Here is a 19,439-nt window from a genome sequence, read left to right as displayed (position 1 = left end):
AATACATACATGTTTCCAAAACTAACTCTGCCCTAGGACATTCGATACACACCCATACACACAAACACACACACACACACACACACACACACACACACACACACACACACACACACACACATAACATATGACTTATCTGGTTATACCTGACTTCCATCACAGGTTATTCTATTAGATGTCGTCTTCCTAGAATTAAATTTGGGATATAATGTCCACTGTTATGAGGTGGTGCTTATATTCTAGAGATGCAAGTGCCACCCTACAATACAGTGTACCTCATCTAAATGGAGGACAGCAGGGAACAACTTTTAAACTATAGTTCTGAAAAATTCCAGGACTCTGCGGCACTATGTCAGGGCAGGCCTGCCAATCTTGCCTAAACCAGAGCAATCTCCCTTTTATCTCGTTTGTATATGGGCGTCTTCCAAGATGCTTGTTTTCTTTTTCCAAAGAATAACTCTTCTATTGTATGTTTCTTTACTTTTTATTTCTTGACTATAGATACTCTTTTTTGCTTTTTGTTTTGTTTTGTTTTTGAGACGGAGTGTTGCTCTGTCACCCAGGCTAGAGTGTAGTGGCACAATCTTGGCTCTCTGTAGCCTCAACCTCCCCAGCTCAAGCAATCCTCCTACCTCAGCCTCCCAAGCAGCTGGGACTATAGGCACGCACCACCATGCCCGGCTAATTTTTGTATTTTTGTAGTGATGGGGTTTTACTATGTTGCCCAGGCTGGTCTTGAACTCCTGGGCTCAAGCAGTCTACCAGCTTGGGCCTGGCCTGATACTCCTTTTTGTATAAGTTCTCCTTCTTTTGCCCTCTAGAAAAACTAAAAAAATTAACCTAGGCATGCAGCCCAATGACTACTACACTTTTCAGGTATTCCAAGCCATTTCTAGTGTCTTACCACAGGAATCTGCATTGATATTCACAGATTCAACCTCAAAGACCTGGGACAAGGATGGGAGGGGTCCAGTAGCCCATCATTTCTACTCCCACGGCAAAGGGCATTTTCAGCTGCAGATATTAAAGCCTCTTCTTTTGTATTCAGTTTTACTTTGGGTAGTGGTGTTCTGAACACAGGCTGCTTAATAGTGCATGAATAATTCATATCATGACTAGTAGAAAACAGCCACATACTATTTGTTCTGGATATGAGCACATTAAGGCTTTGGGCAGGCAAAAAAGGTTCACTGTATGTTCATTTTGAGGATGATGAGCTCCTGTCTGGTGGCCTGTTTGACTTTTCAGGGGGATGGTAAAGGGATGCATAAATCAGTGAGTTACTGAAATTTGCAGACGTGATTCTTGAAAATGTAGCAGATCAGCAATGTCCCTGCAGCCAAGATCTGCTTCTCTACACATCCTCTCATCATGTGGATTAGGTCAGCTCATCAGACCGGTGACAGTTTCCAAACATAAATAAACACAATCTATAGTTTCCACTGGATATGTCAGACAAACAGTTGCCCATAAACAGACTTCAAGTCTTTCAAGAAAGAACCTAATTCTGGTAGATGCCCAGCCTGTCAGAAACGGATGGTCCCTAATTGTGCAGCAGATTTCAGCCTTCAAGTTGTGCAAGGACATACTGGTGCCAAATCTTACTGAGAACACCTTCAGAATCAGCAACATCTCCCTATAATGCATCTCTCAATAATTCAGACTAATATGCAATTGAGTCTGGTAGGCTGTTATTCCCGTTTTTTTTTTCTTTGAGACAGAGTCTCGCTCTGTCACCCAGGCTGGAGTGCAGTGGCTCGATCTCAGCCCACTCCAACCTCTGCCTCCGGGATTCAAGCGATTCTCCAGCCTCAGCCTCCCAAGTAGCTGGAATTATAGGCAAGTGCCACCATGCCCGGCTAATTTTTGTATTTTTAGTAGAGACAGGGTTTTGCCATCTTGGCCAGGCTGGTCTCGAACTCCTGGCCTCAAGTAATCTGCCTGCTTCGGCCTCTCAAAGTGCTGGGATTACAGGCATGAGCCATCGTGCCCGACCCCATTTTTTTCTTTTACTTTCCATGGCCAGAAGAATTCCATTCACTTTTGCTTTCCCCTTCTGTTACTTGTTCCTCACTCTTTCTACTCATAGACATGGAGCAGTGCTACTGTTTCGAGGAGACTGCATCAAAAGAAGATGGTGCTTCACTACAGATTGCTATTGTACTTGAAATAACCTCAGAACCGAGGTAAGGGGACAAGGGAAGCAGAATGTCACAGTCCTAAAAATGAGAACGAAAGAACGGGAACTTTTTCCCCCCAAGAGCCTCTGCTGAGGTTACAGCTTGTTTAGAAGAAAATTATTTGATTTTATAATTACTTTTGTGGGTTGCAAAATAATTACCGTGGAGGCAAATCTCCATGTGCCAAAATAGCAGAGGCAATTGTTCTAAAGTTCACATTGAAACAATAACAGAGTCAAGATGATTAACTCTTAGGTGGGGATTAGAAAAGTCATCCCTCTTTGTAACATGTGCCAGCCTGAAGCCCACATAAAGGTCAGGGTGGGAGTGGGAACACTAAAGATACTCCACAAACTGAATTCAGATCAGTTATTTCTTTGTAGGCTGATTTTCATTTTAAACCTGTGCCTCTGAGTATCCCACAACATCAAATAGCTTTTGAAAAGACCAATACTGCAATTCAGGTGAATGACACAGATATGTAATTGGACACTGGATAATCTACAGGGTCATTTTCAATTCTAAAATCAGACTATGATGCTAAAATGGTCAGGAGTGGTACTTTATTTTTATTATTATTATTATTATTTTGAGACAGGATCTCCCTCTATGGCCCAGCCTGGAGTGCAGCGGTGTGATCTCAGCTCACTGCAACTTTTGCCTCCTGGGCTCAGGTGATCCTCCCACCTCAGTCACCCAAGTAGCTGGGATTACAGGCATGCACCACTACACCTGGCTAATTTTAGTACTTTTTGTAGAGATGGGGTTTCGCCATGTTGCCCAGGCTGTCTCGAATTCCTGGGCTCAAGCGATCCACCCACCTCAGCCTCCCAAGGTACTGGATTACAGGTGTGAGCCAGCGCACCCAGCCAGGAGAGATACTTTCTATTTACAGCAACTTTTATGTCACCAGGAGTTGGCAAAGTTTTTTTTTTTTTTTTTAAGGCCAGAGAATAAATATCTTAAGCTTCGAGAGTGTCTGTGACAACTTAGTCTCTGTGACAACTTAAGTCTGCAGTTGTAACTTGAAAGGTGCCATAGACAGTGTGCAAGCAATTGTGCATGGTTGTTTCCCAATAAGACTGTATTTACAGACACTAAAATCTGAATTTCGTATAAGTATCTTGTGTCATGAATTATTATTCTTCTTTTGATTTTTCTCCAGCCATTTAAAATCGCAAACAACATTCTCAACCTACAAACATAGGCAGAGGGCCCATGGGCCATAGTTTACTAACCCCTAATCTAGATAGGTTTTAGGCACCTCCAGTGGAATGGAAGTAAATTCATTTTACAGGTGGAAGAAACTTAAAAGCAGGTAGAGGCATTGGAGGTCCCCTCGGCCTCCTCATTCTAACCAAACACCCTCTTCATCAGATAATTTCCACTTCAACTTTTCAATGAATTGACGGTTTGCTTTGGGTGTTCATCTTTGCCCAAATTTCCCTGAATGATCATATTCACATTTAATTAATTGCTTTAAGAAGTTAAACTTAATTGGCCAAAATAAACAGTCACTCCTCAGAGGTTCAGTAAAGTGTGAATCTCCAGGCAGCTGAAAGTGGCTTGATTGCCCAAAGGTGGGAGCCAGAACCGGACAGACAGCTCAGCTGCAGCAGCATGGGCAGGTGACATTTAGGAAGCCATGAGCTACTCTGACTCTCTGACCCTCTTCTCTTAAATGGTCACAAGAGTAATTCCAACTGTAAAAGGTTGTTCTGATGACCGCAAGGAAATAAGATACACAAGCTATAAAGTGTAATATAAATACATTTATGTAAGGTGTCTAAAATCACTAGTTTTCTTAAGTGGACTGAATTAACTCTTTTTCTTGACCACCAACTCAGTTAGAACCTTCTGACTTTCTTTCTTAAAAGTCCTGCAGGGTGGCTATCATCCATAACAGATAATAACAAATGTCAGAAAAATTGTAGAGAAACTGAACTTCTATATACTATTCATTGCTGGGGGGATGTAAAATGGGGCAGCCAGTTTGGAAAAGAGTCTGGCAGACCCTCAAATGGTTAAACATGGAGTTACAATGCGATCTAGCAATTCTACTCCCAGGTACATACATAAGAGAGATGAAAACCTGTGTCCATGCTAAAGCTCGCGCATGAATGTTTATAGTGGCATATTCAGCAAAGCCAAAGAGTGGAAACAACCCAAATGTCTATCAACAGATGAATGGGTGAATAAATGTGATATATCCATACAATGAAATATTACTCAGCCATAAAAAGCAATGAAATTCTGATACATGCTACAGCATGAATACATTTTGAAAACACTGTGCTAAGTGAAAGAAGCCATATATTGCATGGCTACCATATATAAGGTACCATATATTGCATGGTTCCATTTATGTGAAATGTCCAGAATAGGGAAACCTATAGATTAGTGGCTGCCTGGGATTTGGGGATGGGGTGTAGGGAATGGAATAATGAATGGATAGGTTAAGGGGAACAGAGTTGCTTTTTAGGTGTAAGGAAAATGTTCTAAAATTGATTGTGGTGATGGATGACAATTCTATGACTTAAACACTATTAAATTACATACCTTAAATTAGTGAACTCTGTGGTGCGTGAATTATATCTCAATAAAAATGCTTTTTAAAAAATCCTCCAGGGAATACTACAACCCGTCATGGAGCAAGTCCCAGCTCCTTAGTGTGGTATCCCAGGCCCTTGGTATGTGGCCTCTGTCCATCTCCCCAGGTGCCCTTCTCACCGTCCCCCAGCCACATCACACCACTGTCCTTACAGCCACTGTAATAAAGGGACACACATTCATCGACTAGATCCATAATAAACGAACATGTACATTCATGTACTGAACATATCTTAAGTAGATAATACCTGTGCACCGTTCTCAGCACTAGAAACATAGCAGTCATGAGGAGATAGGACAGACCCTCGCTGGAAGAGCAGCATTCAATGCCCTCCTCTGGCCTCTTGACCTTTCTCTACCCTTGGTCTTTGTCCTGCTTCCAGTGACTCTTTCCTTCAGGTATCTGCCAGCCCAATCCTATTCATCCTACTCAATTCAGCCCAAGTACCATCTTGTCCTACATGACCTGCTGGCCTTCACCCCCAGGGAGGAGATGGGTTCCCCACCTACGTGTCCATGACATCCTGAGTCTGCCTGTCACAGCAACGTCCCTCGCTGGACTGTTTCTCTCAGAGCAGGAACTCATTCTTTACCTCTCTACTCACACGTAAGTTCACTGTAGGCATCAATGCTTGATACATGAATAAACAAATGACCATGTTCTATCCTTCCTCTGGCCTTGGGTATAAAAACAATACAACACTAAAAACAATCATTATATGACTTCTCTTGAATGGTCTACTGCTAACCTTCTGGCTGATTTTTTCCCCTGGGCTGAAAATCTCTATAATTCATTTCTTCTTTTCCAAACCGACAACTGGATTCTTGTTTAGTTCCTGGTTCTATTGCAACTTTTGCCTCCTTAGACTTACCTTTTCTCCCTTACAGCCTGTGGGGTGAAGTAAGGTCACCTGTGCCCCTCTGGCTACCTGGCCTTCAACAAACTCACCTTTATCTCTTGGCTTTCAGCTCAGCTGTCCCCCTGGCACAGGTAGCCTGTCCACCAGCAGTACCACATTGAACATCATCAATGGTGGCTCCTAACTGGCTCAATGGACTACCACCATTCAGGCTTTTAGACACTTCTAGAAGGCCCCAAAGCCTAGTCAAGTCCAAAAAGTTCTCACCATTCATATATAAGTTAGTGAACCGAAGAAATTGAAGTTTAGGGCTAGGAAACAAGTACTGATCCTTTCACCCACCCCCATTAAAGTTTTATGGATATATTTTATCTATTACCTTTTTCAATGTGAGTGTTTTTATCTCCTTCAGACAAATGAGGATATTTCAAGCTATAGATTTCACAAATTGTTTAAATATGTCTTCTCCTAAACTAAGTGACTATTTACAGATGTCTGTAAAGTGTCAGAGCAATATTAGAACAAAAGGGGAAATTATTAGTAAAATTATATATGAGCTCAAAGTTATGTTAAAAATAAGACAAGCTGACTTTGAATTGCTGGTGATTGAAAGTGTATTATTGGACACACTCTGAGCCTGAAACAGATATTGCAGAATCTTGGCCTTTTGGCTGCTCAAGGTCTTGAAACATCCTTTGTTGAGCTATAAGCAGCATGGAGCTGGGTCCTTGTCTTGTCTGGTCCTTGCCTAGGCACTAGCAGCAATAGCATCGTAAAAACTCACTCAAATTTGCTTTAACATAATACAAGAGTAGGGGAATCTGAGTGATATGTCTATGGCAATTAATTATCCTATTATGTCTACTTTTGCATATGTGTACAATTTTTCATAATAAACTTTTTTTAAAGGGCATCTTGGGCCAGGCACTGCAGCTCACGCTTGTAATCCCAGCACTTTGGGAGGCTGAGGTGGGTGGACTGCTTGAGCCCAGGAGTTCAAGATCAGCCTGAGCAATGTGGGGGAAATCCTGTCTCTACAAAAAGAAAAAAAATATATATATATATATATATATATATTTCAACTGTAAAAGTTTAAAATATATGTATATATATATACACAAATTAGCTAGATGTGATGGTACATGCCTATAGTCCCATATACCAGGTGGGAGGATAGCCTGAACCATGATTTTGCCTCTGCACTCCAGCCTGGGCAACAGAGTGAGACCCTATCTCAAATAAACAAGTAAATAAATAAATAAACAGATAGATGAGTTGGTCACATCGCCTCTGCTTAAAAACCCTGTGCCATCTTTGGTACTTGCAATCTGAATTCCTTTGGAAGTGGATGCGATCTGAACTGCTTCTGAAACTGAAAGAGGCTTTTCCTGACCTTCCTTCTCTTGCCCAAGGTGGAACCTACCACTCTGTCCTCAGTCTGACCCTTACCTTATTTGTCTTGTTAGAAATATATGTTTAAATATAGAGAAGAAGTGGGTGCTCTCATCTTGGACTCAATCCAAGGAAGTTTAATTACAGAAGAGGCAGAGCAGCACAGTATAGCAGGGGGAAATGCCCAAGGCAAAACTGGACTTGGGGGGTAAGAATACAAACGCTAGCAATCGCAGCTAATATTTCTCAAGCACTTTCTCTCGCAAGGCGCCATGCTAAATGCTTTGTACCAAATATCTCATTGAATCCCCACAACTAATATAGTAATATTCCCAAATCACCCAGCCAGCAAGCAGAGGAGACACTGAAAACAGGCAGTACGTTTCCAGAATCCAGCTGTGAACCCCAATTGAAAACTGCTTCCCTCTTCAAGGACAGGTTCTGTTAGCAGCCCTGACACCAAATGGTGGTTTGATCTTGGTAGACTGCTCACTTAATCCTTATGCATCTTCATTTTCTCACCTGCAAAATGAGGGATGTGATCCACAGGAACTCACAGGGCATTCTCTCCTAAAAGGCTGTCTCAATGGATGAACTCTACAGTCAGTACAGCAGAGAATTAGTATGACAAATTGTTATTCCTAAAGTTCACATTGGGATCCATTAGAAAATATGCTAAATGTTTCTAATCCCTGAAACAAAACTTGGGAAAACATCTAGCAAGTCCATGGATTAGTAAATTTCTATATAAATGTTTAAAAAATAGGAATCATATATAGTAAAATGAAGACAACTGTGATCTACTGATAAATTACATGTAAAAGGCACTGAGTAGCAGTTGCAATCAATACGTCTTGTTTCTAAATCCATCATTTTATTACTTTTTAAGTGTCATTATAAAATAAGACTGAAAGGCTTCAAGATATTTTTAAAAACTGTTAAAATATTTTATTTCTATTGAAATTACATCTTAATACATAATTATTAAATATATTATAATTCCTAAAATTATTCTTCACTATTAATGGACTCAGAAGGAGTTCAAATGAAAATAGAAATGTGTTTGAAATTAAATACAGAAAATACTTCACTTTCTAGAATAGATTTTCTCTAAATTTGATTTTTAACTATTTGTAAATTAAATCATATGCTCCTATTAACTTCTAATATAAGTTCAGCGATGACTTCGCTGTGTTTCTTATGGCTTTATGACGTCCATAACTTCTAATCTACCTGGTTGTAAATTACTCTCCCTCTATCCCCACTAAAGTCAGCCTCTCTATCAAGTAGGTAAGGAGGGAAAAAACAATTAAATGCAGCAGAAAATTCTGCAATTCCTTCTCATTCTTTACCATAATAAACCGAGCTTATTGAGACTGCACATGTATACATCACACACGCACACAGATATAAACAGACACCACAATACCTAATGTTCCACATTCAGTGTAGGTGGCAGAGATAAATGGCCATTAAAAAAATCAACTTGATGGTAGGTACAGTGGAAAGTGTCTTGGTTGTTGTTGATGCTTTTTTTTTTTTTTTTTTTTTTTTTTTTTTTTTTGAGACAGAGTCTCACTTCTTCACCCAGGCTGGAGTGCAATGGCGCAATCTTGGCTCACTGCAACCTCCACCTCCTGGGTTCAAGCAATTCTCCTGCCTCAGCCTCCCCAGTAGCTGGGATTACAGGTATGTGCCACTATGCTGGCTAATTTTTGTATTTTTAGTAGAGACAGGGTTTCATCCTGTTGGCCATGCTGGTCTCAAACTCTTGACCTCAAGTGATCCACAGGCTTTGGCCTCCCAAAGTGCTGGGATTACAGGCGTGAGCCACCGCGCCCAGCCGCATCTTGGTTTTAAAGTGAAATAGATGAGGGTGTGAGTCTTTGTTTTCCCCTGTATTTACTCTGTGGCTTTCCTATGTAAGCTTGTTTCCTCACCTGAAAATAGCTTTAGTATTGAACCAAAACAGCAAAGACGGAAGGAAACAAAAACTGTCTTTGGCCATTAATGGTGAATTGTGTTCTATGGTTTCTTAACAATACAGAATTACTTAAAATAAGTTTAGCAAAACATCTTTAATACTAGTTAGTAGATACCAGGAAAAAAAAAAAAACTCTTGAGTAAAAAGATAATTGCTAAAATGTAATTTCACCTTTTATGTACCTCTCAATAACCAGAACTATTTTATCCTTTAAAGTTTATTCTTTAGTTATGGATTGTCTTTAAACTGCAAGTTATTAAAATATGCTTTAAATAACTATTTCATATGCAAAGAAATTAAGTGTGAAAGAAACTCAGTGAACAATACCTTTGTAAAATTTCATCTGTGTAAAATTTCTAGAAGGGCTTTCAAGCTGTATCAGAATTTTCTGTGGGTGCCGCCAAGTGGCCTCTTCGGTGATGAATGAGGAACCAGGCACACTTATGGTACTGGACATAATACAGGTGTGCCTCACCTTAAGAAGCATCTTCCTCTATAGAGCCTGACCAAACAGGACATCGGGGAAATCTGTTTGGCTCATTATGATCTTGAGCATACAAATGTGTTAAAATAGCTGGTGCTCCTGGCATGTAGAAAATATGACTCAAATTGCAAATCGCTTCCAGAGAATGTATCTAAAAGAACATCCACTCCCTACAGACTATCATGGGAGGGCAATCTTGCCCAAAGTGAAATTTTATTGGAACTTCCACAGTGGGCAGTGCTGCTTTGGTTTCTGGCAGTAAAAGAAGAAGGGTTAAACTCCTGACCTCATTCCATTTTGGTGATTAAATGAGTGCACCACACAATAGATTGGCAGGATTAGCAGCATGAAATTAGGCAAAAATTAGGCACTATAACATTCGGTCTCCCCTATTTAAGAATCCTTTGAGGGTAAATAATCCTATCAGGTGATATGTGAGCATCCATACATAGCTCCTTGGAAGTGTGTGAGGCTGTGGAGATGACCCACGTTTCAAGAAGAACTATGTGCTGTAGGTTAAAATACGTACCTGTCTCCATCGACGGGGTATACCGCATTTACCAGTGACAGCACTCATAATGACATTTGTAAACACACATCCTTGAATATGGACATATACCTTTCCTTACTGCAGCAGCATTTACAGACACTAATTTAAATAAACTCCCAGTGTTGTGGAAGCAGCCCATCTGGGCAGCAATTCAGTCAAGAGAGCAACTGACATTTAATAACCATTTTAGCCTGCATCTCAAGCTCTGTTGCGTTACATGGGAAAGGTCTGGCTTTGGGTCATCTGATTAATCCGTTTGTATTCCATAGGACTCGATGTTATCGGCTGATGTAGTAACCAACACATGTCAGTCAGTGTGTGCTTCTCAGAAACGTATATCCCCCCTACACCTAATAGCAGGGGCGTTCATGTGTTTTGTGTGTGCGCCTTCCTCCAGTGCCGTCCCAGTTTTCCTCTTGGATGCCTGGTGGTGTCCTGCACAACCTGTCTTGCAGTTTAATCAAAGAAAACGATAATGACGCTAGCAGGACTCTAATTTTGAAAAGACATTAGCCAAGCCAGAGTCATTTCATTACTCTGCACTTCAGAGGCCGACTAAGAACGGGAGGGATCCTAAGTAATGTTTGTTCTTCCAAAAGGAACAGCAAAACCTGCCTAGCTGATAGGAAAATCTGCCTGCCCAAGCAGGTGTGCGTGTCAGGCATGGAGACGAGCTTCAGGCCGGCCAATAGCTAAGGCTTTCAATGTAAAATCTGCTGCCTAAAACTTTTCCATGACCTCCAGCGGCCCTGCAGAGCCTGTTCGGTGAGCTGCTCGGGAACCGCCTGGAGGGTCGCGCGAATGCACAGGCCACACAGGGGCGTCCACAGCTGCAGAGACTTCTGCCTGGTCCGCGCCGGCGGTCCCTCGCTCTGGGCTCCTCCTGCCCAGAGTCGCTGGCAGCCCGGAACGCCTTCACTGCTCTGCTTCAGATTAGATTGCGGGAGCTCTGGCTCGCACACGCCCAGGCTCACCTGGAAGATGCGGCTGCGCGCCCCCTCCCCCACCTCTCCACATTTTGGCCTTTGGGCATCATTCCAGCAGGGACCAGCAGTGGCACTCCAAAAATCACAGCCATGTTTTACTCTAAACAGGCGTCATTCAACAACTCCACAAGTCTCTAGGGCTCTGGGCGCCGCCGCCAAACCGCCTCTCCAAACTGATGCCACCCGAAGGAAGCCCATGTCCGTAACGCAGCCCAGCAAACCCTGTATCCCATCATAATACGAGGACGGGGCAACAGTTAAGAAGCCCATGGAAGGAAAAAGCAGGAGTCAGCGCTTTTGCTACCGACAAATCCCCTAAGCCTCGGCTTCCCAAAATGAAAATCCCAGACTTGCTCTTTTAACTGTTTCAAAACCCTCATTTTGGGGACCATATACGTCAATGGGATGTGCAGGGTTGCGAGCCCGGGTTGGGCTGTGGGTGGCACTCTGCGAAGTGCCCGGCGGGCGGCTGTCATGTCTGGGTGGAGTGCGGATGTCCCCGCAGTTTTCCAGGCGACAGACGCCGGCGGTGCCCCCAAAATGAGACAGCCCGAGCCACCTCCCCGCCTCCCGCGCTCGCCGCCGCCGCCCCGACGGGCCCCGGCACTCACCGTCCCGGGCGTCCTCCCCACGACTGCAGTTGCTGCAAATGTGTTTGATCTCCTTGCCTAGTTGACAGTGGATCACAAAGGACACGTTGTTGTTGTTGTTGGGGGCGGGCTCCTTTAGGGGCTTCATCCTCAGCAAATAAAAAGCTTTCTTTTTGGGTTTCTCGGCGCTCGCGCCTGGCACCGCGCCCTCCCTGCAGCGCGGCGAACGGAGCGCAAACCTCCCCGGCTTCGCTGAGCGCGTGGGCTCCGCCATCCGGCCCCCGGGCGCCCGGGGCCGGGCGCTGCTCCGGCCCCCGCGCGCTGCCACTCGCGCCCCTCGGCCTCGCCAGCATGCCCCCGCCCCGCCCGCGCCGGCCGCTCTACATAAGCACCGCCGCGGCGGGGCGGGTCGGGGAGCGCGCCGAAAGGGTCTTGACCTCGCCGACCTCGCTGCCCCAGCCAATCCGGATCCCGGAGCCGGAGGAGGGGGTAGGCAGGGCGCTCCTGGGTCCTACCTGAGAAGCTCCACTCCCACCTCTCTCGGGGTCTCACGTGCACATCCTCCTCTGGCAGCCCCACCCCTCCGGAAATCTCAGCACCAGCTACTGAGAGCCTGCTGGGTTTGAAGCTACCTTCACTCTCAAGAGCTCCAGGGCGGAACGCCAACCCCCTCCCCCTTTTCTTCACGCCTAAAGCTGCCGAATGAAAGCAAAATGTTTCACACGGAAAGCGCTGCACTGGGAAACCTCTGGTGCAAGCGCCCCTCCAGGGCCACAGCAAATTACCCTCTCCGGCGGGTCCAACCCGTAGCCCTTGACTTTCACTGGAGCAGACAACCTGTTACAACATAATTGATGTTTTCACCTCCCATAGAAATTCTCCGATCCGAAGGAGATTGTTTAACGCCAGGGTCATTAAAAAGGAAAAGAAAACGCTGATTTTATCAAAACTCAGAAACAATTTGCGAATTTGGGATTGTCAGCTAATTTGGCCAAATAACTCTCCAGCTGTTTTAGCATAGTGACTAAGGCTTAGCAAAGCGAGTGACATCTACCAGGATTTCCAAAGGGAGAACAGGGTCTTTTCTTTAAAAAACAAAACAAAACAAAAAATTGTTTTTAGAGATGGGCTGTCACTCTATCGCTAGAGTGTTGTGGCACAATCACAATTCACTGCAGCCTCGAACTCCCGGGCCCAAGCGATCCTCCTGTCTCAGTTTCCTGAGTAGCTGGCATTGCAGGGAGAACAGTGCCTTTAACAAACCATGCAGAACAAATCAAAGCTCAATAACTTGTAATTATTATTCTTCAGCCATGGATTTGCCTTATTAAAATCATGCTATTTCTAATAAACCACCAATTCACACAACAATCCCAAGACTCAGATATCGCCAGTCCGATATCACCTTTTAGAGAACTAAGGCTTAGAGAAGCCCTATATCACAATCACCTTGTGTGCTTATTTTAAAAATAGAGATTACAGAGCCCCAAATCCAGATATTCTGGTTTAGTAGGTCAGTGCAGGGTCCAGGAGTCTGTACCTTTAACAAGCTCCCCAGGTGACTTCGATGCAAAGCATAAATGGGGAAACAGGTGTTTACAGCCAGGTGTACCTGCTCCCAAGCCTGTGTTCTTTCCACCCTACTGCATTCACTCTGAGTCACACCCTTGTCCTCTTTTCAAACCTACTGGAATAGTGTCAGTTAAAGAATGCACTGTCACTACCAGTTGTTTCTAGGAACTTCCTCAAAGCTAATTTCACAATTCCCTGTCACTGCCTCTTCCACAAAAGGCAGGTCTTTGCTAGTCTCTCCTCCAACTGGGCGAATTCTACACATACAGTTGCCTCACAGGTAACAGGGTCAATGATCCACTGAGGATATTAAATTACTGTATTACAATAGGCTTCTGATCACTCCAATTCTACCACTCTATCATTTCTACTACTTCTCATCTGCAAGTAGTCTGCACAAATCAGCACAATAAGAGCTTCATCTTCATTCTGGAGTTAGGAAAGTCAGGTGTCCAGCTGCCATCGCCTCCCCTAGAGGGGGATGGATGTAGAATGCAGGTCTCTGTAATTAGATCTCGATCCCTCTTGGTACCCACTGAGGGCTTCAGCAACCACCCCCCTTTTGCTGGATTACCAGCCAGGCCAACCACAGGTGAATCCACTATGTCTGCTCATGTCAGATTCATGTCACCTGGTCCCTGGCTAATTATAAGCCTTATCTTAGAGATTACAAAGGACCTGTTTGTTATACTGGTTGAGTGCACCAGGGAATTTACTGCATTGTGTTCTGAGCAAACATTTGTTATTCTCTTTTGTAATTCCTTGGGTCCCTCCTCCAAACTATCACCCCTTAACTCCCTTCTGAAAAGAGGAGGTTGTGTATTTACCAGCAAATTACATGTTTCCTTAAATGTGTATTTTAAATTGCATGCCTTTTCCGCCTTACTCTCTGCCCCACAGGTTAGAACAGTGGACCTGCAGAAACCCCATCTGACCTCATTAAAGCAACTAAGACTGAAGCAATCTTTTATTTCCCTTGCAGAATACTAAAGGGCTCTGTATGTTTCTATCTTAATTGGCCAACGGGCATTGTGATTGTATCATACCAAACACTGACACAGGCGCCAGCTTAGCCTCAAATATTAAAGGATGTGCCCTGGGCTGTAGGGGCCCTTTGTTCAAGTTAAGTGTATAAAAGGCATGAAGTTTACCTGAGAGAGTCATTTCTCTTGTTTGAGGATCCATCTTTCTGAACTGTCCTCCCTGAGTTTGCAGCCTCTAATGGTGCTGTGCAATATAGTATCCACTAGCAGCATGTGGCTGTTTACATTTAAATGAATTAAAATTCAATAAAATTCAAATTCATTTCCTCAGTTGCACTAACCACAATTCACATGCTCAATGGCCGCATGTGGCTGGTGGCCACTGCATTGGGTAAGGCAGATTATAGAATATTTCCATCACCATTGAAAGTTGTATGAGACCATGCTGTTCTTAGCAGATGTGTGAATTTTAGTGTCTCAGACTAAATTCGAGAATCATTAGTTTAAGTTTCAGAAGCTAAGAAGTGCCATCTCTTATTGTTACAACAGAAGATGCGTGAAGAAGGGCCCAGGATGGAATATAGCTTAGTATGGGCAGCAGTTTGGAAGGTGGCCGAATCTGGCAGCTTCCAGCACTACCTCCTTGCCTCAGCAGGCAGCAGGGCTGATGTGCACACTGTCCCGCATTTCCTCCTGACCCTGCTCTGTACCCCGAATGCTGCCTCAGTGAAGAATTACTACTGGTGTCCATTATTATCGTTTCCTTGTAGCTTTTTTGTTTTTTAACCAAGTTGATCTAAATGAGGACGAGCTCCTGCGATCACGCTCAGTGTCACTTAGCTGTATGACAGTCTCCTTCCCATCCCTTATTTAGGATACACTTAACTTGCAGATCCCCTTCTGAAACTTGTTTGGTGCCCTAAGACCCCACTACCTAAAATATGACCCCAAGGACCAGCAGATCCCAGGTGCCTGAGAGCTTGTTAGAAATGCAGCACTTCAAGCTCTAGCCCAGAATCTGCATTTTAACAAGACCTCCGGGTGATTTGGATGCATATTGAGGTTTCAGATGCACACTCTAGAAATCAGCCTACCAGAGGAACACATATTTTCATTCCAAAGTAAGTCATGGATAGGACTCTTGATCTCATGGAACTTGAAACTTAATGGGAAGGGCCGGGTGTGATGGCTCATGCCTGTAATCCCAGCACTTTGGGGCACTGAGGCTGTTGGATCACCTGAGCTCAGGAGTTTGAGACCAGCCTGGCCAACATGGTGAAACCCTGTGTCTACTAAAAATACAAAAATTAGCTGGGTGTGGTGGTGCGAACCTGTAATCCCAGCTACTCGGGAGGTTGAGGCAGGAGAATCGCTTGAACCTGGGAGGCAGACGTTGCAGTGAGCCGAGATCACGCCATTGCACTCCTGCCTGGGCAACAAGAGCAAAACACCGTCTCAAAAAAAAAAAAAAATTAATAGGAAAGAGGGTGCACTCAATACAAGGACATATAAGAATAACAGAAGACAGCCAGCTGAAAACATGTGTGGAAGTTTGTAACCAAGAGTAGCCACAGAGATCTATGCATTTAACATCAGGGGTGTGGGGTGGGGTGAGTCATGTGTAAAGGGAGTTCTGCAGTGATTATTGTGGAAGAGATGGCGTATATGCAGGAGGAGTCCCCTGAGAAAGTTGATCTGAAGCAGTAGGGGGCAGAGGGTAGTGGTGGTGGTGGTGGTGGCAGTGTAGGGAGACTGCAAGCTCGCAGACTAGGAGTTCATGGGGTGGGGAGGTCAAGGATGTGCAGCCATTGGCCTGGCAGGACCTGTTACAGCCAGCAAATGGAGTTTTCCAGAAGATCCCACCATTAGGGTGATGTGAGGGCAACTGCAGACCTTGAAATCCCCCAAGGCTGAATGTGAGAAGCAGTGTGTGATCTCCTGTGAACTGAGGCTTTGTTCTGCTTTCTGCTTGCCTATGCTCCTCCCCATTTTGAATGCCCAGCTGTTATGAGACTTTAAAGAAACCTACAATCAAAATTAAGTTTAGAAATTTAAAAATGCTCACAAAAGTGCTTTAACTCTTATGGAGAAAGACACAGTAGAAATACAAAATGTTAAGGTCAACACAGGGCAAAGCAATGGAAGTGTACTCAAATAGAAATTACTATACATATTTAATGTAAGAAAAGATTTTTATAAAAATCTTCTTTTCCTCCCCCAGTATTTTTTCTTTGATTTGAACTCAAGCTATTCATTCAATTTCTGCCCTGCTTCTATGTGTCCTTTCCTGTTCCTATCCACCCTGCAGTGGGTTGAATGGTGTCCACCTCTCCCACCTGGAACATGTGAGTGTGACCTTATTTGGAAAAAGTGTCTTTTCAGGTTTAATTAAGTTAAGGATCTTGAGATGAGGAGATCATCCTAGATTCTCTGCGTGGGTTCTAAATCCAGTGAGAAGTGCTTTTTATAAAAGGCACACAGAGGAGAGACAGACAGAGGAGGAGAAGACAATGTGAAGATGGACTCGGAGATGGGAGTGACACTGCTGCCACAGGAATGCCAACAGTCACCAGAAGCTGGAGGAAGGGGAGGAACAGACTCTCCCCAAGAGCCTCTGGAGGGATCTTGGCCCACCTTGAACTTGAACTTCTGGTCTCCAGAACTGAGTGAGAGAATAAATATCTGTTGTTTTAAGCCGCTAACTTTGTGATAATTTGTTACACCATACCTAGGAAACAATACACTCCCTAAACATCAACAATATGTGATATTCTTATTACAAGAATAGCATCTACTTTTTTCCAGGTTTGCTCTAAATTTGCATGCAGTATGTTAAAACCAGACCTGCAAGCTCATCTACAAAGTGTAGATTAAGAACAAGGTTAAAAAGTACTTCTAAATAGTTCATGGACACAGAATGGTGCAGCGCTGCTGCTATGCGTGTGTGTGTGTGTGTTGTTGTTGTTGTTGTTTTGGGGGTATTTTTTGGTTTGAGTTTTTTGTTTGTTTTTTGCAGATGCTAGACTGGAAGTATGGAATGGAATGGAAGAGAAGACTGTGATTAAGAGGAGAAATAGCTTCCAGGCTGTCTCATATTTGATATAATACATTTATATTTCGAGCAAGGAGATGTGATCAGAGCTTGCTGTGAAAGGCTAGTGAAAATTCCTTAGGAAATTTAGGGGTATGTAAGTGGAGTCATATTCAGGGCCTCAGCACTGGTCCAGCTGTATGAATTGTTTAAGGCTGGCATCTATTCCAACAGATTGAATATTCTTTCTGACTCTTGCACGTCTAGTTATTAAATATTTTGAATGTCACTCCTGCATATGATTGACAAGCTTTGATTGCCCCGCTAGTGAGGCTTTTCCACCACAGTGTTTTTCTGCCAACTGTGTTTTGAAGCCTAAAGCGAAAGTTCCTTTGGCTTTAGCTTTTCCCTTATTATCTCTTGCTCAAATCTGGCAGACTTTTGATATAAGCTCCAGGGAGAGGTTAGTGGACAAGGAGTTTACAGAAACAATTCCATAAAACAATCTAGTTGAAACATCTAAATGTGTGAGCAGTTTTTTGTGTGTTTTGTGGGGTTTTGTTTTTTATTTTTTATTTGTTTATTTTAGCTGAGGGTTGTTTCCCTGAAACTTTGAATGGAAAGTAGTTTTACTTCTAGGCTTGTGATAATTATGCTTACTAAGGGGATTGCTCTGTGAAAATTATTCTGTGAACACTTAGCAGATAGCAACATGATGAGAAGGAAGATTGGAATCATTTTAGATAAAACAGGTGGAGAAAGAGGTGATTGAAGGAGAACTATCCAGAATATGATTCCTGTAGTTTTTTGATTGCAGCATTATTTCGGAAGACTGCTTTCTCTTCCACATTACCACTGATGAGAAGAGGGCTGGGGTAGTCTACCTCTTAAGTTCAAAAAAAAAAAAAGGATCTCCAAAACAGGCCATGTTTTCAGAGTGAATATCATCGTTGTGGACATGACAGAAAGAAGATCAGGTCTGGTGGAAATTTTTCTGCAAAGTCTTGTAACATTAAGCATTTCTAAAGCCTGTATCGCTAATATCCAAGGAAGACTCTTATTCTAAGTTAAAAAAAATTTAGCATCAGGTATTGCTGCTCATGTCTGGGGATAAATAGGGGACAGATTAGGTAGAGGTTGAAAATTATCAGAGATTAGTGAGACTTCTAGTTGTTCCAAAGTATTCAGTTTCTTTACATTTTGCTCCAAACTATAAATCCCATTCTAAATGAGATTTATAGACTGATAAACATAGCCTTATGTTTTCTTCTTTTTGGCAGATTTAGACACTTCCAGATATTTGTCTTATAGAAATAAAAGTACCAGAACATAAAGGTGCTATTAAGTGTGTTTACATTACAATAAAATAAAATAAAGCAGCTGGGAAGTCAAGCAATAAAGGAATGACTGCATAAATTGTGGTATATTTATAGCATGATGCCACTAAAAAGAATGAGTTAGACCTAAATAAGAGGACCTGGAACGATTTCCACAATATGTTGTTAAATGAGAAAATTAAAGTTCACAAAACTGACTAAAATATGATCTCATTTTTGTGAAACAAATATTGTAGACATTACTAGTGCCCTCCAAATATTTCTGACTTGCTGTCTTCAGGCACATGGTAGGATTGCAGTTGGCACAGCCAGAACCCTTTGTGAGTGGGGCCATTCTGACCTATAAAAGATAACTGAAGTTCAAGATAGCAGCTATGGCTTCCCTTTGGGTTCTGAAGTGATGCAGTGATGAGCTCAGCCTATCTGACGACCCACAGCCATCCTGTACTATGAGACATGAACTTGTGTTGTGTCATGCTGCTGAAATTTGGGAGTTGTTTTCACTGCAACACGATCTAGCCTATCGAGACTAATAAAACAGTGAGAAGTGTGTGTGTGTGTGTGTGTATCATATATCACCTTATTTAATATAAGTTGTGTATGTATCACCTTATTTAATATAAGTTGTGTATATATCACCTTATTTAATATAAGGTGTGTATGTATCACCTTATTTAAACATCATACTAACATCATAAGATAGAAGTAGTATTTCCATTTTTTGTACTTCACAAAACAGAAGATCGGTGAGATGAAATGAATTTCCCAGGTCACACAATTAACATTTGGCCAAGTAGAACTCTGAGTCAAAATGAGTTTACAGCAAAGCTCACCTTACTGTCTCTAAACATTCCACTGACATTCAGAAAGCGGCTAGGCA

The 19,439-nt window shown here is 42.9% G+C and overlaps 1 protein-coding gene across 7 annotated transcripts in view; it reads right to left on the bottom strand.

The window, feature by feature from the left end:
* Positions 1-19,439, bottom strand: part of PHACTR1 (phosphatase and actin regulator 1) — a 572,466-nt gene that overhangs the window by 263,220 nt on the left and 289,807 nt on the right. The window contains exon 1 of one of the 7 annotated variants that reach the window (XM_019029630.4): positions 11,658-12,280. The exons of the other annotated variants lie outside the window; for them this stretch is intronic. Within the exon in view, the coding sequence (XP_018885175.1) occupies positions 11,658-11,910 (253 nt within the window). The 5' untranslated portion in view covers positions 11,911-12,280. Of the gene's footprint in view, positions 1-11,657; positions 12,281-19,439 lie in introns of those variants that run through there. 7 annotated transcript variants of the gene reach the window in all.

The sequence above is a fragment of the Gorilla gorilla genome, chromosome 5, assembly GCF_029281585.2.
Source record: "Gorilla gorilla gorilla isolate KB3781 chromosome 5, NHGRI_mGorGor1-v2.1_pri, whole genome shotgun sequence".
In the NCBI taxonomy this organism is placed as follows: domain Eukaryota; kingdom Metazoa; phylum Chordata; class Mammalia; order Primates; family Hominidae; genus Gorilla; species Gorilla gorilla.
Note: the sequence above shows the minus strand (reverse complement) of the source record. Positions and strands in the feature narration are given on the sequence as shown.